This window comes from Camelus dromedarius, chromosome 14 (genome assembly GCF_036321535.1).
Source record: "Camelus dromedarius isolate mCamDro1 chromosome 14, mCamDro1.pat, whole genome shotgun sequence".
Lineage (NCBI taxonomy): Eukaryota > Metazoa > Chordata > Mammalia > Artiodactyla > Camelidae > Camelus > Camelus dromedarius.
Window position 1 is genome coordinate 61,742,608 of NC_087449.1, and position 26,961 is coordinate 61,769,568.

The 26,961-nt window shown below is 42.6% G+C and overlaps 1 protein-coding gene across 1 annotated transcript in view; it reads right to left on the reverse strand.

Moving 5' to 3' along the window:
* The window catches only part of KAZN (kazrin, periplakin interacting protein), a 991,323-nt gene that overhangs the window by 730,313 nt on the left and 234,049 nt on the right, over positions 1-26,961 (reverse strand). The window contains 1 exon segment of the mRNA XM_031464108.2: positions 19,783-19,940. Within this exon segment, the coding sequence (XP_031319968.2) occupies positions 19,783-19,940 (158 nt within the window).

Sequence of the window (26,961 nt, forward strand, 5' to 3'; positions counted from 1 at the left end):
GTTTCCGATGATTGTTTAAAAATCATGACGAAACTAGAGTGAAATGGAAACAAAACCTCAAGTTTAATGAAACATGCAAATATTTCAAAAGGAAAATTATCAAGAATGGCTCAATTAGTCCCACCTGCACCATTCTGCTCCTAAACTTTCTCCTTCTTCAAGAGTGTTGATGTTTAAATTTACAAACTTGTAACGCATAGTAAACAAGTCATAGTTATCTAATGCACAGTTTAATAAACATAGACAACATTTTACTATAATTATCTAATGTGATAAATATTACTACACCAGCAACAATATTACAATACACCAACGCATCAACGTAACACGTTGCACACCTTAAACTTACACAATGTTCCATGTCAAACGTATTCAATTTTTTAAAAAAAGCTACAACCCGTAGAATAAATGAGCAAAGCATCTATTCTGTTTGTTTGTTTTTATGAAAACTTTAATTTGCAACATATCCAAATATGGGTTCTAGGCCACTCTCTGGAGAGAAGTGATGGACCCGCTGTCCTGGAAGGAGAACAGGCTGGTGGTTAGGGAGAGGGTCATTCATTTCCCTCCGTGACAGGAGGCTGACCACAAAGGCAGCTGCAACCATGCTCGCTCCTGTTGCTGTGAACATCTGGGGCACTAAAGTAAACTGACTGCACCAAAAGATTCTAACACTTTCCCCACCACATCATCTTAATGGGGTATTCATACCACTTTGAGCTGCATTTACTGCTGCAATGGAATAATGGCTTCTAAAATTACTTTAGCACATAATGAATTGTACCTGTTTACTGGGTTATGGGACAACATTTTGGTTTTAGTGAAGGCCATCTTTCCAGAAGGCCCTGGACTCTGAGCCAATTATTCTTTCGTCAAATTCAGGGATGCGAATCTCTGCTTTAGCTTGAAATCTCCATCTCTCTCCTCTGCTTGAAACAACTTCATTTCTTAAACTCCCAAACATGTTCTTATATCCAAAACTAAGACCAAAAAAATGTTACAGATCCTGGAAGTAAGCAATTAATTCAAGTAAAATTCAAAAGCAAGGATAAAGGAGTGAAGACAGACAATTGCATGGTAACAAGGTCTACCCTTCAGTCCTAAGTACACACTCGGATGGGGGAGGTCTTACAACTTAATTGGCTGTACACTGAAGCTGTTCCCTATTATCCATTTTTAATTATTTATTGACCCCCTACTGTGTGCAGACACTGCACATTTCCTCCTGCACTCCATTCTCCCAGGATCTGCTTGGTGCATTATTTAGTGTAATACAGCATGTTTCTACCAGAGTAATTCCTTGTACGTGCAGAGCACCTAATTTTGTAAAACACTTTCCTGTTTGTGACCATAATTTTTATCTTCGAATGGCTATTGCAAATTTTAGGTGAGGAAATGTGAATTTACCTAGGGTACTGACTTGCACTGACGTACGTCCTTCATAATATTAGCTGCCTCCTTCATTACCCTCTTGAGGCTGCTACGTAAAATAGTGGTGTCCCCATTTTTGCAGACAGGAACACTAGCCCCGGAGATTAAAGGACTTTCAGAAAGTCATCTAGCAAGTTAGTCATGAGACTGGACCTGGAGCTTGTTCTCCCGACCCCAAGCCTGAACTCTCCCCAGCACTGGCCCCAAATGCGTGGTGCACCCCGGAACTCTGAAATAATAGGGGAGAGGCTCCCCTTCTGAACAAGCTTGGTCACCCATAACTCCCTGCAGAGGTGAGATCAGGCCAGAAGTGCTGTCTCAGCAAGTCACACATTTAGAATGCCATCTCTGAAAATCTCAGGTGATGAACAAATGGAAACTGATGGCTGTTCCAAAGCAGTCCCTGCTGTAGCAGAAGACAGCCAAGTCCCCAGAGATTCTGACCCAGCTAAAGAGGACCCAGGGATGTAGCATGCAGGTTAAACGCAGGAGCTTCTGAATCCGATGTCCTGGTTCTAATCGCGCCTCCAGCTCTTACTACGTGTTGGTATCTTGCACAGGTCACTAATTCCCTCTTCCTCTATTGTCCAACCATAATGTGGGGAAACCGTAATGCAGGCAGACCTCGTTTTATTCCACTTTCGCTTTAGTGTACTTGACAGATACTGTGTTTTTTACAATTAAATGTTTGTGGCAACCCTGCATCGAGCAAGTCTACTGGCGCCATTTTTTAACAACAGTATTTGCTCACTTCCTGTCTCTGGGTCACATTCGGGTAATTCTCGCAATATTTCAAACCCTCCACCAGCAAAAGATTATGACTCACTGAAGGCTCAGACGATGGTAAACATTCTTAGCAATAAAGCATTATAAAATTAAGCTATATAGCATTTTTAGATATAATGCTACTGCACACTTAATAGATTACAGTATAGTGCAAAATATAACCTTTATAGGCACTGGGAAATGAAAACAATTGCATGACTTTCTTTACTGTGATATTCACTTTATTGGGGTGGAACCAAACCCGCGAAACCTCCATAGTATACTTGCACTTACCTCATTGGGTTGTTGAGAGGAAAAGATAAACAAGCATGCTTAGAACACACCCTGGCATTTAAGAAGCTCTTCATATTTGTGAAAACAAAATAATTAAGTAAAATAAGAAAGGAACAATGCACCAGGGCAAAGAATCTCAGTTGGCTTTCTGAGATACAGTGAGTTGATATTAAAGGGATTTAACTATGGGATAAACTTGGACTGGGGCTCTGTCTTTGGAGCCCATACACGAGGGCTGGCCAGCCCGGGTGAGGCTGTTGGTAGGGGAGGGTGGCCTGATCTGCAGGAGAGCTGCCAGGCTCTGACAGCCACTCCAGGGAATCCAGGGGTCAGTGCCAACCAGCCATCTTGTCTGAATTGCTGGGACTTTCCAAGGCCCCTGAACTAGGGAGCCCCTGAACAGCTCACTGCAGACTCCTCAGCTGCTGAAGTCAGCTGGTAAGTACCCCATCTACTCCCTTGAGAAAGGAGAGACTTGGAGATGGAGATGGAAAAGGTCAGGAAGGGGAAGAGAAAACAAAAAACAAAAAAACAGAGCATTACCTGGAAAAAAAAAAGTTCAAAAGAAATGTCTACTATAGGTATTTGGGAGTTGAGAATGCATTATCAGTCAAGATGCAAAACCAGCTCTCTAAAGGCTATTTTTGCTCATCATTCATTATCTAACCCAACACCTACTCCTTCCCCCAAGATTAATTAGGTTGGGAGAACCCAAGCACCAGTCAAGTCAGAGAAGCACAGGTGTGCTGGGGGCAGTCGCAAGGAAAGCCTGTGTTTGAGTAACAAATGCTAATGATCCTGCCAGGGGCTCCATCGTCCTCAGTGGAGTTAGCCAGCCAGCTGGGTGCATTATCTTTCAAAAAAGTCTCATTAAAAGAAAAAAAAAAAAAAGGTAACACAAGAATGTTGGTAGGTGTTCACTTCCAGCCCAGGTGTGATGAGAAAGATTAGAATGCGAATTGATTATCTGAATAGGATATGCATTAAGCATTTCACTTAGAAAAATAAACTCAGCAAAACAATATACTGAATAAAGAACAAGATATATGTACACAAATGATCTATACTGTATGATGAGTTACATATAATATAGATATATGTACATCATGAACCATGCACCATATGATACATTTTAAGTGTTCTCTACATGTACATATATGTGGTCTGAAATATATTACCAAGAACATATATACAACATACTTATATGCATAGATGAACCAGCCTAACTCTGAATCCTTAGGAGACTAACAGAATAATGAATATTAATGAGACATGTTTTATTATTAATTTTTTAAATTTTCTCCATATTGGGAAGATCTTTCCCCTACTGGTTATGAGAATAACATACTATAGAAATTCAGAAAGAGAAAAATGAAATAAAGAAGAAAATTAAAATGTTATCTCACTGTCAGAGTGCATGCCTGTGAACATTTCTGTGGATTTCCTTTTTTTTTTCTTTTTCTTTACCAATTTATCACAGACATGTTTTCTTCTCAGTAAACATAGATCTACGTAATTGTTTTTAATGGTTGTAGAATATTCTACTCTTGGGATCTGCCAAAATTCATTTACCCAGTAAAATACTATCGAATTTGTATTTGTTTTCCAATTTTTCACTCTTGTGAGCAAGAGTTAAGTTTTAAATAGTGGAAAAAAACATGACTACATAGACCACGCGTGTACCAAAGAAAGCGTGAACAGTGTATTAATACCACCCACGTTTATCTGTGATGTACATGAAACAGAGCGATCACATAGGTAACTCCCATCAGTGGCTTTCCCCAATTTCAGTCGTGCTGTTTCCAGCAGGGACAAGAACACGCTGGGTATGAGCAGCTTACAGAATTCATAGTTCGCCCTATCACCAAGCCCAAGACGCACGTGGGACTCTTAGTTCTCTGCTTCACGAGCACTAACGCTGGGCTGTGGGCAGGAGTCGGGGAAGAAGCCCTAAAAACAGAATCACAAGCCTCAGTTTCTAAATGGGCGTTTACTGCAGGGTCTCTTAGGAGCTTTCTCTAGGAGCTTCCAGTAAGGAAGTCTCTCCTCACACCCCCGTAAAAATGCTTCTTGCTGCAATTATGGGCAATTTCCTTTAGTTCTCAGAGGCCTCCCTTCAGCAACCCCGTGCCAAGCACCTGCTGTAGACAGGTGAACGAGACAGGCATGAGCTCTGCCCTCAGGGAGCACAGGAGCAGGCAGAGAGTTCAACGAGGCTGTTGAATCTGTGATATCAATTACACTTATTTTAAAATCCTGTTTCAATTTCTATGTTAACTGTTTTCTCGGAAGTTTTCAGTTTATTGAGCCTGGAATTCTATCAGTTATGTCTCATTTTGTTGATGGTTTCCAAATGTTTGGTGACTTTTTTTTTTGTGAGTCATTTTTATAGTTGAAAGCTAGAACAGATAATTCTCTGGTTTTGTTTAGGTGGCCCACTTTGGACAAGCCCACGTGTCTCTCTGCCCTCTCCCCTCTGGGCTTCTGGGACTGAATCCTAAGGAACACTTGGGCACCAACAAGGAGTTGTCAGCAATACAGAGTAAAAATGAGGTGTGTGAGGTCCCAGAAGCCCAGAGAAGGGAGGGCAGAGGGACAAATGATGCTAAATGATGCAAATCACTTGGCTTTGGAAGAGTAAATCTGTACATATTGATGAATAATGAACTGTCTTATCAATGAATAGAAGTATTCCATTAATAAAAATAAAAATTCAGATACACTTATAGAAGAAAAATAATTTTTTCTTCTATAAGAAATTGTTGTTTCTACAGACAATTTACATAAAAAAAATTATTGGTCCTTCCTTAAAGAGCTGACCTCCTCGGCCAGAACGCATTTTCTACAACTGTGCTACCAGCTTAGCTGTGCTTCCTTGAAATAAAACTGTGCATGAATCAAAAAGACAACAAATAACAAGTGTTGGTGAAGATGTGGAGAAAAGGGAACCCTCCTGCACTGTTAGTGAAAATGTATACTGGTGCAGCCACTGTGGAAAGCAGTATGGAGGTTTCTTGAAAAATTAAAAATACAGCTACCATACAATCCAGAAATTCTACTCCTGGGTATTTATCTGAAGAAAATGAAACACTAATTGAAAATGTATTTGCACCTCTCTATTCATTGCAGCATGATTTACAACAGCCAAGATATGGAAGCAACCTAAGTGCCCATCAATAGATGAATGGATAAAGAAGATGTCTCACACACACACACACACACACACACACACACACACACACACACACACGAATATTATTCAGTCATAAAAAGAATGAAATCTTGCCATTTGCAGCAACATGGATGGACCTGGTGGGTATTATACTAAGTGAAAACAAGTCAGACAGACTATATGATTTCACTTATGTGTGGAACCTAAAAAAGTAATCCAAAAAATAAAACAAAAGAACAAACACAACAAAACAGAAACAGAGTCACAGAAACAGAGAAGAAACAGGTGGTTGCCAGGGGGGAGGGGAGTGGGGGTATGAGAGAAGAGGTGAGGGAGATTAAGAGGCACAGACTTCTAATTATAAAATAAATGGGCACAGGTATTAAATGAACAGAGTGGGGAACACAGTCAATAATTACGTGATATATTCTTATGGTGACAGATGGTAACCAGACATGCTGTGGTGATCGTTTTGTGATGTACAAAAATATCTAACCACTATTTTGTGTACCAGGAACTAACAGAGTTGTAGGTCAATTATACTTCAAACATACACACACAAAAAACAAACTCGAAAAGAAAGATCAGATTTGTGGCTACCAGAGGTGAGGGCTGAGGGAAGGGAGTATTAAGTGAAGGCAGTGAAAAGGAACAAACTTCAAGTTACAAGATAAATAAGTACTAGGGACATAATATACAACATGATTAATACAACCAGCACTGCTGTTACATTATATATGAGACTTATTAAGAGAGTAAATACTAAGAGTTGTCATCAGGAGGAAATTTTTTTCAATTTTTAAAATTTGGGGTCCAAATGAGACGATGAATGTTCACTAACCTTACTGTGGTAATCATTTAATGATGCATGTAAGTCAAATCATTGTATCTCAATAAAACTGGAAGAAAAAAACAAGCTATGCTTGAATACGCCAACAAAATCCAGAAACAAGTTGATACAAGAGAAGAAAGACTGTCCTATAGTTAGACTAAGAAGGCAGGTTGAGATTTCTTAACCCCAAATCTCTACCTACAGTAGACAATGTTGCCCATACCACTCAGGATTTATTCTTGGAAGTATTGGCCAGCGTCCTTTCCCCTCCCATCAGCTACTCTGGTTTGGACTCATTATTTTCTTCCGCAGCACTCACTCCACGCTTCTCTTCACACTGCTCTGCAGGACTGGAAGAACAGGCAACCACACTGTCCAGCACAGGGTGAGCACGGAGTAAACCCTTACTGGAGGAGTTCCACCTGCCCTGTGCATTCCCTTCTTCAAAATGCAAACATAGTAACAGATGAACAGCCTTCCCAAGGCTCAGTGGGAGAGGATGGGTCTGGGGGTACAGAAAACAGTGCAGAAGGGGCAAGCCTGATTGGGGAAGGCTCACCCAGGGACAGAAGAGACAGAAGCCTGATGCAGATAAAGGGAGTGACAATCAGGGGAGGTGGAAAAGCCCTGGGGGAGAGACTTAATCCACTCTACAATTCCTCCAAAGACAGAAGACGGTGGAGGGCAGATGACAATCAGCTGTGCCATCCCAAGCCAGATGCTGGATCCCAGGAGAGAGCCAGCGTGCATGTCTCAGGGGAGCAGCGTGACTCAGAGGGCCACCCCGCAAGTGAACTTTGCTAAATCGGCTTTTCACTCGCTTATTTGCCCCAAGGTCCTACGAAAGTACCAAAGTTCAGCTGAAGTTGATTAAGAGGCCCTAATGATGATCTGAAATGTCAAGTGCTCCTCCACCCTAATAATAGGCATCTGGAATACTTCCCAGATGAGAGAAGGCACGCTTCCCTTTGATTCAGAGTTGGAAGGATGACAGAGTGGAGGCAGTAACGATGATGAAAAGGAAGGCATAAACCAGGTGACAACTTCCCGTGTCACAGGGAAACCAACCATAGGGAATCAACAAATTACGTGAGACTCTGGCATCAGTGGCATAACCAACAGAGATACACCTTCAGCAATCGCCGATAAAACACAGCCACCTGTTACGGTACACCCAGGTCCTTACAAGGCCCTTTTCTCTGATCAAATACGAGCTTCTAGGTCCAGCATTCAGGATTGTTACTCTTTTTGGAGGAGAAGAAAACATGCATGTTGGCCTTCAATAGCAATCATTTTTATTCCATTAAACACACTTAAAAAAAAGAAAGAAATACACTACAACTGAACCACGTTGTGTCTGGAGCAAAAATGTCTCATTCTCTCTTAGTTTGCAACCTTGTCATCAGTAAGGGTGTACTGGTTTCCTGTGGCCGCCATAACAAAGTATCACAAACCAGGTGGCTTAAAACAATAGCAATTTATAGTCTCACTGTTCTGGAGGTTAGGAGCCCCAAATCAGGGTGGCACCAGGTTCCGTTCCTTTTGAACACTCTAAGGGCTAACCTACTGCACTCCCCTCTCCTCTGGTAGCCCCAGGTATTCCTTGGCTCGTAGGTCCATCACTCCAGTCTTCCATCTTCACATGGAGTTCAGCTTCTGAGTCTTCACATCATCTCCTCTCTGTGCATGTCTGTCTGTCTCCAAATTTCCCCTTTTCATAAAGACATCAGTCATATGGGATTGGGGCCCACTCTGATGACTTCAGTTTTAACTTGATTACCTCGGTAAGGAACATATGTCCAAATAAGTTTACATTCTGAGGTTTTAGAGGCTAGAACTCCAAAATATCTTTTTTTTTTTTAAGGATACAATTCAGCCCATAACAAAGGGGTTGGTCCCTTTGAAACTAGAGAAAATGCAGCGTGGTCCATCCATCCACGTCCAGATTGTGTTCTGCATAAATGTGGGGTTTTGTGGAGGTATGCCAAAGGTCCTACAAAATGATTCAACTTTCATTTAAAAATACACTGAACACCAACCACAGACATTCGAATGGGATACACATCACTTATGAACACCTGAGTACAGCTTGTGCTTCCAGAATAACAAGTTGGGTTTTTTTTTTTTTCATCTAGGTCCAGGAATAAAACTCCTTGTACCATATCTATGCATGTATGCAAACTTCTCAGTAGGTTATTGATTTAACACAATTGTCACTTTATACCAGTCTTCTTGGAATTCAAGCCCCGTGCTTGACTGCACAGGTGTGTAAACAAATGTATAACACTGCATGTGTGTACGTATACAGGCAAGAAGCTTCCTAGAGCTTGATTACAAGTGTCTAGACATCTCTGCTCAGAGAGAGCCCTCCCTTGGCTCTGTGGTTAATCATGTTAAGGGAACACATGGCATATTGACAGGATGACACTGGGTAGAAAGAATGGCATTTCCGTAAAATTTGGGTAACCTATTAGCCAAGGCTCCTCAGGCTGCAAACGACAGAAACCCATCTCCATCTAGTTTAAGTGAAAAGGGGACTTTGTTGACTTCTCCACAGAGCGTTTCTTCCTCTTTCGTTCCTCACTGCATGACCACCCCATGTGATTTCCCGTATGCTTATGCTGGGGGTACCATGCATTGGTTCACCCACACATACTCCAACCCTCAGGCCCACTTCCTTGGACTACATAAAATGGAAAGCTAAAACCACATCTCCCAGATTCCCCCGTGGCTAAGGTTCTTCCTGAATGAGGTGGAAGTGGACAATGAGGTCACCACTGCAAGGGAGGACACTGTCCCTTTTAGCAAACTGGAGGCACAGCCCTGGATGAGCCCAGGGTTCAGTGTCCTGCGTGCTGGGCTGTGTGAGGCAGTAGCCATGCAGTTTCCACCAACAGTCTTGTGGGACAGTTGGATGGTTTCTCCTGGCTACTGTTATTCCTGACTATGTAGCCTTCAAACTTAATTTTCAAGACCTCCTGGAGATTCTGTGAACTACCAAAATATCTCAAAACATTTTGTTCTTGAAAGGCCTTTATACTTAAGTTAGTTAAAGCAGACTCTGTTGCCTGCTACTAAGAACTGTGACTGATACAGCATAACTGATCACCAGTGCATACACTGATGATGCCAGCTCTGTTGCTTCAGCCCACAACTCTCTCTGAAGCTGAAGGCAGATATTTGACTGTCTCCTACACAGTCCTACCTAGATGTCCCATAGGTCCCTCAATCTTCATAGACCCCCCAAACCAAACTCCCCTGCAAACCTGCTCTTCCTGTTTCCTTTGTCAGATGCTACCATTTCCCCAGGTATCCAAGCCAAATTCTGAGATTCATCCTAGACTTGTCTCTCTTTTGCACCCCAAAACCTCAATGAGTGGCAGTCCTACTTAAACATTTCCTGAATATGTTCCTTCTTCAAATTTCCTGCCCCATACCACAGTTTCCTGCCCTACTATCTCTTGCCAAAACAGACTGTCTACTTGTCTTCAATCTCATTCCAATCCATCAGCCTGTCACACCTCCTCCACAGTGATCTTTCAAGCACCCAAATATAACCATGTCATCCCTTTGTTTGAATGCGTTAAAAATTTCCCCCACCATTATTATGGTTTCAAGTTGGATGGATGATGTGAAACCAGAGGGCATGTGTGGCAGAGACTGGCTAAAGACTCACCAAATCCATTTTCTTTTTCTCCTGAGAGCATGGTTAGACCACATTTCCCAGTCTCCCTTCTGATTACAGGGGTTTGGTATCAGCCATACCTGACATAGGTATCTGACTTCAGATACTGGCTCTAATATGGTATCAGTCAGCTCTTGCCGTATAACAAACCACCTTGAAACTTAGAGGCTTACAATCACCACCATTTATTATTTCTCACAGGGCTACAGAAGGACTGGTGATTCTGCTGCTCTGGGCTGAGCTCAGGTGACTTCATCTGGGTTTGCTCTTCAGTAGGTCAGCTGGGAGCTGCCTGGTCCATGATGTGCCCACAGGGAGACTCACCTCTGTTCCATTCTGAAGGGAAGTTCCTCCCAGCTGGCTATCCCAGAGGCAAGGTTTTAAGAAAGAGCAGAAACACGCAAGGCATCTTGAGTTCTGGGCTCTGGACTGAGTCACCCTTTCAGCACATTCTTTTGGACAAACTAAATCACAGGCCAGCTCAGATTCAAGGGGGTGGAGACGTAGACTCTCACTCATAATGGGAAAGGCTGCAGATTCATATTGCATAAAGAATTGCAACCATTTTTACAGTCAAAGTAGCAAGGCTACCCACTAGATGTGTGACCTTAAGTAAGTGTCCTCTCTGGACCTCCTTTCCTATCCATAAAATAGGGGAAGTAACATGCACCTTGCAAATGAGATAATGTAAGGGAGACAAAGTCCTCAGCAGAGTGTTTGGCGCACAGGAAGGACTCCATGATCCTCCGTCACTTTTATTTCTCACATCCCCCTGCAGTGTTTACCACTGTGCCTTTCACGTTGTTGGGATGAGCTCAGGAAGCATGTGCTGAACAAATTAGTCATGCACCTGGCTCCAACAGCTAGCGACAACAATGGTCTTTTAACAGCTCATCATGTTTCTAGAGCTAACACAAACCCACACTTCTCACATTTGGTCATGGGCCCATTTGAAATCATCCTGTCCAAGCCTGACATAGATCCCTCTTAAAATATATCCTCCAGCTGTTCAAACACAGTCTGTCCTCTGTGCACGTATCAGGGCAGAAGAGCACAATTCGTGTCCCGCTAAATAAACTGACTGGAGCAGTCTTTCCAAAAGAGAATGTGCATGAAGCTTGCTAATTAGGACATTTCAAACTCCCATGTCCAACAGATCAAAAAATCGCCCAGAGTTATGCTAAGAAATCTTCTGCTGATTTGCTGTGTGTGGTAGGCTGACTGCATTGATGGCCCATGTGTCACTCCTCCCTTTGGCGGTGCCTTCCCCGCACTGACTCTGGGCTTGGTAATTGGACTTGCCTTGGCCAATAAAATAGTAGCAACCCTGATACAAACATAGCCTGGAAACGCAGTTACTTTTGTGCATGTCCCCTTTTTATGGCCCCTGTCACCACTATGAGAACACTCCAGAGTTAGCCTGCTGTAGGAATGTGTGGGATTTGTGGAGGAAAACTGAATCACACCAGTGGAGGCCACCTTAGACCAGCCAAGTCCCAGTGACCACAAATGTATGTGGGAGACCAGCCAAGATCAGCCACCCATGCCATTTTAGCAGAATTATCCAATCAACCAATAGACTTTTAAGAAGTAAATACAGAGTTGTTGTTTTAAGCCATTCAGTTTTGGGATGGGTTGTTACGCAGCAGTTAAGTGATGCAAGTCTATGCCATGATTTTCATGATCAATTCTATCACGAGCTTCCTTTCTTTGCCTTACACTCTCGGGGCAGGGGGTAGGGAGCAGAGGGAAGAGTGATTAGGTTAGAATCAGTAATCCAAGACAAGAATATCCACTCTGAAATTAAATATCTGGGCTACTAAGCTGGCCAAAGTGAGTGAGTTTGTTTCAAGATCCACAGGAATACATGAGCACTTGGAACAGCCGGGTCACCATCTCACATCAAACTGCTCCTAAGCGTGATTCACTCCGAGACAAGGGAGTGAAGGAACATGGAATCTTGGCTTGAGTTGGCATCTAGAAGATCTGCTGGCTCTGCTCCCAGAGCCATCAACGGATTTGAGTGATGACACTTAGCCACACATGCCTCAATTTCCCTGGCTGCTCCTCAGGGAAGGTTTGAGTTTAATGTGAATGGGAGGCCCCAAGAGCTCTGTACAAGAATTACTATTCTAAGCTTAAGTTATTTTAGGATTGTAATTATATGGTATGCATTAGGCTTTCCATTATCTGACTAATGGATGGGAGCCACAGTGTTAAAAAAAAAAAAAACAAATAACCGATACTAAAGGAAAAGTCTGGTATTGAATGCCATTATGGTGGAAAAAAATATTGGCAACAAAACTATGTTTCTAATTATGTCCCATTCAGACCAACATTGGTTTACATTTCCTGAGTGCACGCCATCAGGGAAGGAATGCTTCGCCCACAGATGATCGGTAAAGTTACTGATCTACAGGTACATAACTGAGAATTGACTGCTGGCCAGGTTCTATCCTGCAGCTCTCCAGTTAAGTAACTGCGGCTTCACCTCTTCATTGTCTTGTCCAGGATAACCCCACATCTACCCCGCTTTCCCTTCAACCATCTGACTCCTAGGTCTCATGTAGCTCAATGAACTCATGCCAGCCTTCCTTTGTATGTGTCTCTATGTCCACAGCATCCAGCATGAAAAGACAGATCCTGGTTCCCTGTGGACACCCGTAGGCAAAGGACAAAAGATTCTCTGTTGCTGAGGGGTCAGTTGGAATTTTTACAATCCCTAGATTAAATGTAAATTTCTGTCACAGACACAGAACACAAATTTATGGTTATCAGGGCAGGAAAGGGGTGGGAAGGGATAAATTGGGAGTTCTAGATTTGCAGATACTAACTGATATACATAACACAGATAAACAATAAGTTTATACTGTATAGCACAGAGAACTACATTCAATATCTTATAGTAACCTATGGTGAAAAATGATATGAAAACGAATACCCGTATGCTCCTATATGACTGAAGTATTGTGCTGTGTACCAGAAATTGACACAACATTGTAAACAAACTATACTTTAGTAAAAAAAAATTTTAATGTAAATTTCTGGGATAAATAATTTGCTTACTTCTTTTGCAACATCCTAGGAGATCTATTTCCAGTTATCTCATGGAGTAATGCTAAACACACACAAGTAAATTAAAGTACAGATATACACAGTAAGACATGAGAAGAAATCTGTCTCGGTCTCGGTCTGTCTCTCTCTCTCTCTCTCTCTGTCTCTCTTCTATCTCCCTCTCTCTCTCTTCTCAGATCTCAGTTTATTTTTATTTTATTTTATTATTTTTTAATGGAGGTACTGGGGACTGAACCTGGGACCTCACGTATGCTAAGCATGTGCTCTACCACTGAGCTATTTTCCACCCCCTTAGATCTCAGTTTAAATGTCACATTTAAAGAGAAAGCATTTGATCCCTTACCTAAATTAAATTAGGTCCTAATATATATTGAAGACAAGTATTGAAACTCATTTGTTTACTTCCATGTTTACAGTCACTCGCCCCCATGAAACCACAAGATCCTTGAGGGCAAAGATCTTTCTTTTGTTTTCACGGATGTTCCCCACAGTCTAGCACAGGGCTCGGCACACTGTAGATGCTCATTGAATGAGAAAATGAATACATAGATAACTAAGATATATCTTGAGGACCAGTTATGATGAATTGTAGGGATTTAAAGGAAATGATTCTGAGGGAGGAAGAGTTCCCTGATCAGTATTATGGTCTCCATACAGTTCTTCAGTTTTTCCTAGAGATACCTGCTTCTGTTCAAATGTTTCCCCCGTTATGTTAACCAGAGCTGGTCTCTGTCACCGACCAAAGAGCCGCTCCCTGTTCCTCACCCCTAACCTGCCATGATTTTTGTTACTGTATCAGATTCCCTTCATTGTAACATGAACCATCATCAACTATTAGACCAGCACAAAACCTGCTTTATTATCATTTGAAAGGCATATCATTAAAATAACCACTTAGCATCTAAAAACGTAACACAAAGGTTCTATGATGTGAAAATAAATCCCCAAATTGCTTTTTAGCCCTTACAGATCCTTGGAAAAGATGCCAGTTTGATAGAGATTATTCCATTCAAATACTATATATCCTAAGAGATGTTCCTTTCCAGTCAGAATAAAGCAGTGGACAGGAGTCCGATTTTGTTTTGTTTTCTTTTGTTTTTGTTTTTGTTTTGTTTTCTTTTGTTTTTGAGTCTCATTTCCGATTACACCTGGATCTTTGCATGGTGAACACTGAAAGCAACTTTCAGTAGTTCAAAATTTCCCCTAAAATTCTGCCTCATGGATTTTGCAAAGGTGGTGGAGGTCTCAGAAGAGGCTCCTTTTCTCTGTTATCTTAGAAAAATACCTAAACACAAGCTTAAGGGAGGAACGGCATTACAATTTCATATCTCACCCTCCATTTCTTCTGAACAGGGAAGGTGATTGCAGAAACACTGTAACTGGCGGGATGGAATCTAAGCCCAGCAATGCCTACAGGTTAAACTGTATTTATTTAAAAGATCAAAATCACCATGGAGGGAAGGGAAGTGGGCTTGGGTACATTATGCAACAAACTGCGAGCTTCAGACCTGCTGATTTTATAGCTTTGCATCTGAGAACGGAAAATAGCATTGCCTTTTCAAATGCGCAAGGAAAGGATGGGTAATGGAGCACGCGGATTACTGGAGGGGATAAGCTGAGACTCTGAATAATCAGCTTACCATTGTAGCTTTCCTGTTAGGTGAACTCAATTCTTTGGCGTCCATTTAAGTATTTCTTTCTTCTATGACCTTTAAGAGGTGGACGTCTGATGGCATGAGTAGACTTAAAAATATCCCAGGGTAATTTTCTTAGGATGAGAACTTTGCGTCTTTGCCCTGGTCCTAATTTCAGTTTCTTCTCTGCTTGCTACAACACAGGGGTGCACTCCCGTGCTTGCTTCGGTCTGGTGTCACATTTCAGAAGATAGTAGGAAAAACTACACGTGGGGTGCTACTCGTAGCCATGGCCAGTGTCTGTGACCTCGAGAAGCGAAGTATCTGCCTGGGGCCTCAGTCCGTGTAACGTGAGGACAAGACACTCTCCGGGGCTGTTAACATGGCAGCACTCATGGGCATGACCGTGAAGCCAGCGCAGCTAGAACGCACCAGGTAACTGCACTAGTAATAACCACAGCGTCTGTACCGTGAATACGGGGTGAATTCAGAAAGTACGTCAAAGGATGGAGCATGCTAGCAATGGGAGCAATCATTTTGACGCATACCTTGGGTAACGCGTGTGTGTCAACCACCTGACTCCCAAAGTCCCCTTCTCAACACCCGTTGACATCCACTGTGCAGACCTGACCCTCCTGTTTGTCAGGAGCCTGAGCCCAGGTTTGCTTTGGTAGAATCTCTGCTCCAATCACACTTCCCCATTTGAGGCCAGTCTAGACAGAGAGAGTACCCAGGCAAGCTCAGACAGCCAGTCTATTCCTGTTACACCAGCCTGACCCTTGCAGGAAACAAGTCAGAAAGCACAATCACCCAGGGGAGCTTTCTAGACTGCTCTAGAAAACAAAACAAGAAAGGGAGAGAGAAAAAACGAAACCACCCAAATCACACTGAGTCTCTGATCCTGGCAGGGCCTCCACCGGCCTCCCACACACCAGGTTTGCCTCCTGCCAATCGCCCCTTCCTGCTGTTCTCTGTCTTGCTTGGCAAGAGTATTCTAGGTCTAACAAATATGCTTTCAGGTTCCCTGAACACAAATAACAGAGACAAAGACAGATGAGAAAAGAAAAAAGAATAGAAGAAATGAGGAAAGACAGGGAGGGAGAAAATGGGACAGAATCTCATTCCACATTGGATTTATTTTGCCAACAGAGAGATGAGGAGGCAGGGGAGGGAGGAGAGGAGTGAGAGTTGAGAGAAGGAGAAGACAGGAGCGAGGGAGGGGAAATGCTGGGGGTGGGGAGAAGGAAGGAGGGGAAGGAAAGAAGAAAAGGGACAGAGAGGAAAGAGCAGGGGGAGAGGACCGTCCAAAAGATAAAACAGATTTCATTTGTCTTCAGCCTAACACTTGGCTTTTGTCAGGCTGTTCGTGCAGACTTGCTTAGAGATGATGGTTGTACAGTTGACTTTTGTTTTTAAAGGCTTGCTTATTCCATCCCTAGAGCTGGCCCTCTGGGAGGGGTACACCAGTGACTCAGCCTCATTTAAACTGAGCTGCTCCTTCAAACCCGGGCCAGCTGCGTTCCAGGCAGAGAAGCCTCGCTCACTGCCAGGCCTGGACAGCGGCTGAAGGTCAGTGGAGCACAGGCCCTCCCGGCCACTCCAGACTCCATGGCCTGCAGAAGGAGCCCCCCACGAAGGACAGAAAGCGTCTGCCTTTTAGTACCCACAGCCTTCCAGAGGAGGACCTTGCTGCCAACCAAGCAATCTTACTGTTTTCCCAAGCATTTGGTCACCCTTTAATAAATAATGATATTAGGTCTTCGGGGGGAAGAAGAAGAGAAGTGCCAACAGGAGATTTAATTTGCAGCAATCAACCCCCTCTTAGCATGCAGAGTCACACAGTACGAGTAAAAGAATTAATCTCTACCAGAAAGAATTGCCTCCTCGGTGTTATGAATCTAATCACTTACGAGGCTGAGTCGGCAGTTTGGGCTCATAGGAATTAAAGCCACAAGATCAGGTTCCAATGCAATCTCGATGGTACACGTCATCGAATTTGAGGGCCTTGGGACGACAAAGCGGATAGAATGCAAACAGAGACACTCTGCCTCTTTCAGACACCCCCTACATGTTCAGACAGGCACTTGGGGAATGAGTGAATAATTGCAGGCTTCTGGGCTGCCTGTGCGAGATGTCCCTTCTTGATTTCATTCTCTACAATGGATTGTCAGACTTGCCAATCATCTCCGGCACCGCCATTATACTTGGGAGATGTGTTTGCTCTGTGCATACTGTTTTATAATCCTCAGAGGTGGAATTTCATAGCCCAGCAATGCTTTTGCCTTTGACATTCTCCTAAGCAGGATTTATTGCTTCCAAGATCGATGTGACTTGAATCGATTATGCCTTTTAAGCAATCACTCTGGAAGCAGCCTCCAGGTTCTCTGAAATACTTTTGGCCTGACTTCATTCAACTTGCAAGCTGATGTCAGAGTATTTCATCATAATCTAATACTGTTAAGAGTCCTTTGGGTATGGAACTGAGTGAGCTATTATACCAACCAAGTTAGGGATGTGGTTACTACTCTTGAAGAGCTTACATCTTGCAACACACAAACATCTATTAATATCACAAAATGCAGCTGGAACGGAAGGAGGTATCTAGGAGCTACAGTTACATGCTCTTGACTCCCCCATTATTGATGAACTTAGAAAATAAATTAAGTACGTTCATTCATCTTTGGAATTGAGGAAAGAGGAAGCAATGTCAGAAAATGAATGGAAAATAACCAAATTTCCGAAAATGCTCAGTAAAGATTCTCATTAAAAATCACATATCTCTGGGTGTCTATTTCAAAATTCAAAACAGATATTAACCCTTGCCATCCCCAAAATGTTGGGGTTCCTTAACATTTTATAAGTTTGGCGACCTTAAAAGAGTTATTTCAGAGGTGTTCTGAGCCTGGGGGTATTAAGTATCATGATTCTAATTGATCTCAGCCATAGACTTAGACTTAAAACCACAAATAACGTTTCAAAAAGTTAATGGTTTTGGAAGAAAATAAATTAAGGTGGTATTTTTAGATTAATCACAACCCACTTCATCCTATATTAGTCCAAAACACAAGAGGGAGGGACCTTTGAAAAATAGTAGGCAAAAGAAACATTTTCAGATGCTGCACCACTTTTCTACCTGAATTTCTGTGATAATTTTTCTCCCAAAGAAGACCCAACCCACCTTCCTTTTAGAACGTACGACTTAGTGGAATACCCATCGAATCCTGCTCCATTTTCCCCTAGCTATTTAAGTGAGAAAATTTTAGCAGGCATTGATCTGGAATCAGGAGAGAATGAGGTAATAAAGTGTGTCACACAGTAACCACACTATACGAGATACTTTAGTCCCATTAGATAAACAAGGGGAAAATTGTGATCAAAGCCACAATGTATAAAATTTGTTAAATGAATTTGCTGTTTAGGGGGAGAAAATATTTCCTTAAGCAACATTAAACATTCTCGAAATCCAGTTCTAGGCACTAGTGAGCTCATAGATGAAGGAGATTTTGCAAACAGGCATTTACACAGCATCTTTAAGGAATCGTTTAGACGGTTCCCTTGGCTGCGGTATTAGCCATAGGATTGGGTCCAGGCGCTGAGGAAAGCTAATCCTTTCAAGAACAATTTGCTCTCTTTTATTTGGTAAATCGCTCTAAATTTCCCTTTTTTTCTTTCTGAGTTTTAAAATTGGTTGTTGTAGTTTCAGAATCTATCCATTCTCCACTAGACAGGCCTGGGGAGAAAGGAGAGGCTGAATGGGCTGCTCATAATAAAGGGGAAAAGGGAGAGCAGTGAATAAAAATGAAAGGCTTTGCATAATTTGGGCCACGTCAATACAGGGGCTCAAAAGTCCCGCGGGGCAGCTTCCAGCATTGACAGGTGAGAATTGCACAAAAACCTTGCCACTTAAAGTCTTATTGGTACAAGATCCAGGCTTCAGGATTGATTTACAAAACAAAACATAAAACACCACCACGAAAGAAACAAAAGCGGAGAAACCACAGTTCAAAACCTGGTACAGAGCGGAACGCAGGAAACCTCCCGCCGTTCCGACCTCACTGCTGTTGAACAGAAAACAAGCTTCGGAAGAAAGCTCCAGGACAAACCAGCACGGAACACCAGACCCCAAGAGCATCTTCCGAGACATTTCTAGATATGGAAGAGGTAGAAACAGCACTAAAGGCTAGTTCAGCGTGGCTTCATGAGGGTAGAGAACTGCCCATTCTCTTAAAACACCTCCTGTTTCCCTGTCAACATATCTGGAAAAACCCACCAACAAAACCAGAAGGAACAGATACATTATTCTTTTAATATTTCAATAAAATCGTGCACAAGGGGAAACCTTGAGGAATCAACAAAGCATGCAATGAACTAAATACCTTCTGCAATTAATTCACTGCTAGCATTAAAAAGAGAAAAAAAAAAGGAAAAAAAAAACCCAAACCAGTGCTGATTTGCTTACTGGTGGTGCATCAAATGTACCAAAATATTCATTAGTTACTCAGTGATACTGTTTGGGGTAAGTACTGCTCCAATCTGAAGCCTCTGCCAGGTTTGCCGCCTGCCAAATTTGTATGTAAATGGCTTTTCACTTTCCAGGGCTAAAGGGAGATCTGTTAAATTCTCAGAGACAACACGTATATTATTTTTAAGCCCTATTTCTTTGACTTAAAAACGAGCTATTTTAATACTAAATCCCAAATAATACCTAATTAGAAATCCAAAACGCAGTACATCAGAATGTCTGTTATGTGGCTGTTGATCACAAAAGCACTTGCAACGAATGTGATAGGTGAACGTTTTAGCACAGCTTATACCAAACCAAACAAAACACAAAACAACAAAAACAAAAGGTTACCGCCTACTCCATGTAGAACTTCTCTACTGATCTTTGTACCTGAGCATCCATTAAGAGGTGCCTCATTAGTATCATGGAACTCTTCAACGTCTCCTTCTCAGCAGGCAGAAAAGGGTCCTGGTCCTCCTCCAGTGCCTTCGACTTGGTGACGATAAAATGGGATATCTGGTCATTTAGGGTGTGCAATGATTGCACTGCTGCAAAAAAAAAGAAAAGAAAAGAAAGAAAGTCAAATCACAGCAGGTAACTTTCAAAGAGAAACTGGCTGGTAATTTTAAAGGGAGAAGTGCGGGTGTACATCTAAGGTATAATCCAGGCAGGTACCAAGAACCTGATCCATCCACGAGTCTCTTCCACACGTGCTAACAAACACAGTAACAAACTGAACTCTCTCCAAATGCCAAGCCTACATGGAAATGCTTGGGGATACAGTCGTGAGCAAAACCAGATGTGATGCTTACCCTCAGGGAGAGTTCAGTCCTGTTGGGGACACTGGAAAGAAACAAGTTAGCAAATACTTCTAAGAAGATGACTTTGCAGTAAGTGTTTATAAATTACAGAGATTAACAGGGCATGAGAGGAGAGCCCTAGAGTTGATTTACATTTATGGTAATATGGTTGCTATTCTGCCTCTAAACAGATGGCTTCTATCATTAAGTTTTATGAAGGGACAGTGGCCATGATTTCCGATCAGTACCACATGTGTGCTGGGAGGATTATTATTTTTCTATAATTCACATAGCACTTGCTGTCTGACACGGCATAGATTTTAAGATTGCACTTATTTATTATGCTTGTTGCCTCTTTTTCCACAATGTGCTTGCTAAAGGCAGAGACTTAAAAAAAAAAACAACTCTTTGTTTATGGTTCTATGCCCAACCTTTAAGAAAGTTTCTAGAAAATAGAAGATGCTCAGTAAATCTTGTTGAATTAATTTCCTTACATTTCCTCCAATTAAAACTTCTTTCCTTATAGAATTTCTATCACATTCAGGTAAATCTATCCTTTCAAACCAAGACTAAGTAAATTCTACACATTCTCAGGAAAACCGCTGCACAAACCACAATTCTGAGGTTGAGAAGTAATCATCAAAACCAGCACAGAACAGAATCACTCTGAGGACACCTGCCCTGGGCCATGAGGGAGTCAGAGGATTCAGATTACCCTCTGGCTGTAAATAACTAGCAAACTGTCTGCCATCTCAGAAACAAGTGATTTTAGACATTGAACAACAGCGTGGGATGGTGATCCTTTAGGAAAGCAAGAAAAAGTGATGTCCCATCACCACCTGCACTCTGCAAAAAAGGAACGTTCAGACTTGAGCATGGGAAGGGGAGCCCAAGGAGAGCCCAGCAAGTTCACTAAACTGAGGAGACAGAGATAGGACAGGCTATGTTTGCTTTAATTTGCAAGACAAAGTGCTGGAGAAGAGGGAATTACACAGAGATCTCCAGAAATCTGCACAAATACCGAGTTGATGATTGTATCAATCGGATGTATGGCTGGGATGAAACCCTGCACGATCTGGCAAGAAAACATTCCAAGAGAGACCACTTACATTGTGGGGAGCTGTCAGCCCAGCAATCACAAGAGATCTAGCAGGACCACAGATTGTTTGCGTGGTCACCAGCCAAAGCGAGGGGCTCTGCTGGAATTCAGAGCACACTCAGCAGAGACTCCAGAAGGATAAAGCTTTAGAAATGAAGCTAATGACCCCTAAAATAAAGGCCACTCTAGGCCTATCCGGAAAGAGTTCAAAAGTAAGCCTTGCAAGGATCACACTGATCTGCAAGTAACTAAAATATGTGCCAGGAAAAAAAAAATGAGGATGTTTTTGGTAGAGGTCTGACAAAATCTAGCCCCCAAATACAAAATTCATAATGCTCTGAATTCAATAAAAAATTACCAGACAGTGCAAAGAAAGTGCGACTTGCAGCATGGAGAAAAGTCGGTTTATAGAAACAGACTAACCACGGATGGCAAAGAGAAACATGGCTATTAAGACAGCTATTACAGGCGTGTTTTGCACACTCAAGGTAGTAAAATAAAACATGATTATAATGAGGAGAAAAATAGAATATTTAAATCAGAACCACATGGAGCTTCTAGGGATGAAAAAATAAAATATCCAAAATGAAATTTTTGCTGGACGAAATTCATAGCTGATTAAACAATGCAGAAGAAAAGACCAGCGAACTTGAAATTACAGTAATAAAACTATCTAGAATTAAGCAGAGTCTGTTGGACAATATACAGCTGTCTGACGTACATGCACTTGGAGACTAGGGGGATGGGGGAGGGGCAGGGACAGAAACAGTGTTCGAAGAAATGAAAGGAAAATTTTTTTTTCCAAATCTGATAATATTATAAACCTGCAAATACAAGAATCTCAATAAACTTCAGGCAGGATAAACACAAAAGAAAACTACACCAAGGCATATTATAAGCAAATTGCTAAACAAACAAAAACACGATGAGAAAGAAAAAATCTTCAAATCAGCCAGAGGAAGAAGGCATATTGCATTCAGAGGAACAGAGATAAGATTGATGTCAGACTTGTCATAAGAATCTATGCAAACCAGAAGATAATCTAGGCATGCCAAAGTACTGAAAGGAAAAAAAAAAACACTTGTCAACCTAGAATTCTATAACCAGTAATAGTATCTTTCAGAAATGAAGGTGAAATAATGACTTTTTTAGAGAAACAAAAGCTGAGAGAACTCATCACCAGTAGACTTTCATTAAAAGAAACGTTAAAGAAATTTCTTTAGGCAGAAAGAAAACAACATTAGATGGAAATTTTTATTCACATAAATTTAAAAAAAAGATAATTTTGAGCCTTAGAGAATCAGCCTTGGACAACTGAGCTTAGAGTTACAACTGCAAGCCATGGAGTAGAATAGGACATCAGAGTAGTGTCTCACTGCACAGGAAGACTCTCAAACCCTTCCCTGGACTAGGGGAGGACCTTAGCTATCATAGAGGAAGATGAGAAGGCACGGGACCTGACTCCTGCCTCACCTGAATCCTTGTCCTCCAAAGGAGATGGTGAAAAACACCCAGACAGATTTGGGGATCTGCAAGCAGAGGGACTTAATGCCTTTTGTCCCGCCCTAGTTAGCTGGGTGGGGCAGTCTCTTACTGGACATGCCAATATGAGGGCAGAGATGACTGCCACGCGGTATTTTAAGTCAAAGAAGATCTGAGATAGCACTACTGCCCTTCCACCCTCACCTTTCCACCCCAGTGTCCCTTAGCATCACTGGAGCTGAAGACATCGCCAGTGAGTCCAGACGTGTCCAGAGGGAGATTCACGGACCAGACACACATCCCCAAGTCAGGACAGTTTATAAGCCTCCCAAGAACCCAAAGAGCGAGGAAAGGGAATTGGGTGGGGGGGCGGGCAATTTGAATTTACTCGCTATTTACCCAGAAGATACTAAGTTTTCAAACAGAAGTGACTGAGTTATCAGTGGAAATGTTGACTCCAGATCTAACTTGAATTTCACGATAGAAAGTTAAAAATAAGTGACTTTTTGGAGTTGTGACTGAAAACTTTTAAACCCTCTCTTCTCTATATTACTTGCAAGCAGGAAGGCTGGGGCACACTGGCTATAAGGGGAACACGTGAGTAGGTATTCAAATAACCTTCCCAGAACCCTGGACCAATCTCTGCATGACTCATGCCACATTTTCCACCGCCATTCTGCCTTCCTTTACCTCCCCGTACGTGGACATCGTGTTCTCATGAACAAGCCCTTCTCCCCAAGTCATTCTGAGGGTACCCCACCCACTCCCCAAGTCCTTTGCTTACAGACACAGAGACACTGGTATCAATAAAACTCCTCACGTCACTTCTTGGAAAGGATGAATTACTGTCAATGCTTCCACTCGAACGAGGCTGGTGAATTGGGGGCTCTCAAAATGCATCTATTCCAGGCTCTCTCTATTCTTGAAATAAATAAAACTGTAGTTCAGTATCTAAAATATGCTCTAAATTTCACTTTGTTCTAAATTCAAGACACATTGAAGTTGTTAACACTCCCTTCTCTTCTCAAAGAATAGACACTTCCATCAGAGAACTTTCCGTACTATATTGTAATTGCTTAAGAATCCATCTTCAGTAGATCTAATTTGGTTCCCAAACTGCTTCTCTCTGAACCTGTTCCTACAGAGCCCGCCCTAGTGACCCTCCTTCGTGGAGAAACGTACTTCCTACCTTAAAATAATGCCAGGCTTCACCATGGGACTTTCTATAGCCAATTAAATGTGAGCAGACCCGAGCTATACCATGTCCAAGCGGAAGCTTTAAGAGCCATCACATGGTTTCACTATTATTCTTTACCCTTTGCCATGAGAACAGCCTGGATGCCAGAATGTGGAGAAAAAATTTTCACATGTGCGTGAAAAGCAAACCCTTGCTACTGCAAAGCACCAGAATTTGGGAGTTGGGCGGGATGGGGTGGCATTTGTTACTGGAGCATAGCCTCATGAAAGGTGACTGTTGCAGTCTCAGACTAGATGGTAACTCCCTCAAAGGCAAGAATGAAATTTTGTTCACCATGTATCATTGGTGTTTAGCAAAGAAGAGCACTTGGGCTCAATCCGAAGTGCCGAGAGATTTACACAACAGACATGGTCATGACTCTCCAATGCCCAGTCTCACAATCTTGCCACAACACCCACACTTCGGATCCAGAAAAATGTCTTGTTAGAGACAACACCCCAAGTATGTGTTACACCACCACCAGCAGCCAAGTGGGGCACAATAAAAGGGCTGGAAACATGTCTAGAATTTTTTTGGCAAGTGTGAAACAAGCAGATGGCAGAGTGCCTGGCACACAGTAAACATTTGATGCACTAAAAATGGCTAGGGTTTGAAGCCCTTCACTCATGCTCCCCTCCCCATATTTCCTGAACCTCCTCTCCTACCTTATAGTTCCTTCGCTGATAATAATAATAGTTAACAACATCACAGCACTCATCTACGGAGGACTCACTATTTGCAAGCCTGGTGCCACATGTTTAACAGGCATTACCTCATTTCAGCACCCCAGCAATTCTATTGCTGTGTCATCAGCATTGTTCCTATTGTACAAATGAGGAAACTCAGGTGAAGGGACTCACCCAAGATGACGGACCCAGTCAGTGAAGGAAACAGGATTCACATCGAGGCAGAGCCTGCAGACATGACTCCTCCGTTATACCCCGTCCAGCCTCCACCACCCAACACACCAAGCACTTGCTGCTCCATCCACCTCCCCACTGCTCTTCTTTGGGCAGACCTACTGCCTTTCTTGTACCCTACCCCCTCCCACTCCATTCTTACCACTCCCTTTTGGATGTAGCCAAGGAGCCTGCACTGGTGTGTTTCCACCTGGGACACCACACACAGCAATCCTAGGAATACAGTGTCAGGCTGGCCATGGGGTATCACCTGGTAATATCCTCACAATTTCCAAGGTGAGGAAGCTAAAGCCAGGAAAGGTGACCCAGCTCTCTGAAGATGCTGGCACTCAGTCTGAGAAGTTCGGACTCTTGAAGCCAGTTTGCCTTGGTCTCAGTCTTGTCTGCCCCTCAACTAGCTGTATCACCTTGGGTGACTTACTTAACTCTTCAGTTTTCCCGTCTGTGAATGGGTGTAATAACAGCAACTACTTCACAGAGCTGCTCTGAGAAGTAAATGAGATCATTGCATAAAGCACGTGACAGCATGTCACATGGTAAGTGTGTAAAAAGTATTAACTATTATGATTATTATTACACAGTTTGTCCTTCCAGTCTTTCACTGGCTGATATTAACTAGTTGCTACATTTATAATTGAGGGTAATTATTGCATCTTTGTCCCATAAATAAGCCAAGATGGTCTCTGCGTACTGGCCAAGGTTGTTTATTTCTTCACTGTAGGCTGAGACCCATTAGCTCAAAAACCAGCAGGTGCCAAACTCAAATGTTTACACATCCAATTGTTTTAAATATAGCCCAAATATGCAGATTTTTGGCTATTTAGAGCCTGTCTGCTTTGCATACCCCACAATACCATGCCCAACATGAACAGCCATTGATAAGCCCTGGGACAAAAAGGCCCCAAGTCCCTGCTGGTTTCTGACCCAGACTCCCCACTGTGCTGGTGTGTGACATCACCTGGACACATAAGTCCCCTCTAGGACCCTTCTCTCCTTGAGGAGTTCCTTGCCCTCCTCCCCTCTGAGTGTGACCCCCTGGACCTCTGGACAGCCACCTGCTGTGCAGAAATTCCCGTTATGCAAACTGCCAAAGGGTCATCCAGGAAAGCCTGTGTGTGCTACTGCCACCCAGTGGTCATATCTTTTTCCTTGATCCCTTAAACCCCCTGCATCAACCATTTGTCTATTCATTTTGTATCCCAGTTACAACTAGTCCAGGGCTTCCTACACAACGAAAACTTAATAAATGCAATTTGAATAACTGGACACAAGGTCCTCCTTGGGTCCATACGTGGACCTCTCTTCAAGGCAGGTCATTGTGTTTTTAGGCTTAGTAATGGGTACTTAACATATTTGTGTGCTTACATCTATTTCCCTCTTCTTCTGATAAAAGAAATGCTCATTCCCTTTTGTGGAAACGCCCCTCCCCACCTGTGGTTCAGGTACGGCTGATCCCACTCCCAGGTCCCAGAGGGGAGCACACAGTTCACTCCTGGCCATTCCAAGCAAGTGGTCTCCCTGGCAACAGTGGTAGGTCCAGGAGAGGGCTTGTGACCTACACGTGGCCAACAAGATTTCATTCCAGGACCATCTGATGGAACTATTGAAAGAGACCCTCTCTTTTTCAGTTGGGTTGGCTGAACTGGCAGAAATGTGAAGCCATTATTTAAGGAGCTCCCATCTGAGAATGAAGCCAATTGGGTAAAAAGGTAATTCTTGTTGAGAGACAGGGAATGAGATTCTGGACCACTCATTACAGCAGCAGGACTCAGCCACAGACTTCTCAGTTAGGGGATCAGTTAACTCCCTTCTTCTCATTTGCCCAACTGGGTAGAGTTTCTGTCATTTGTGATCAAGAAGTCCTGATTATTCTAAAGAAGCCTGTACTTTGTCTTCACTGTAATAGTTATTTATGTGAATACATCTTTAACATCTGCCTCCCTCGGTGGCAGATTAAAGATGGTCTTAAATGGTGTGAGAAGAACCAAAGAATTGAGCCATCCATCTTAAGTGAGGCTTCAGACATAGGGC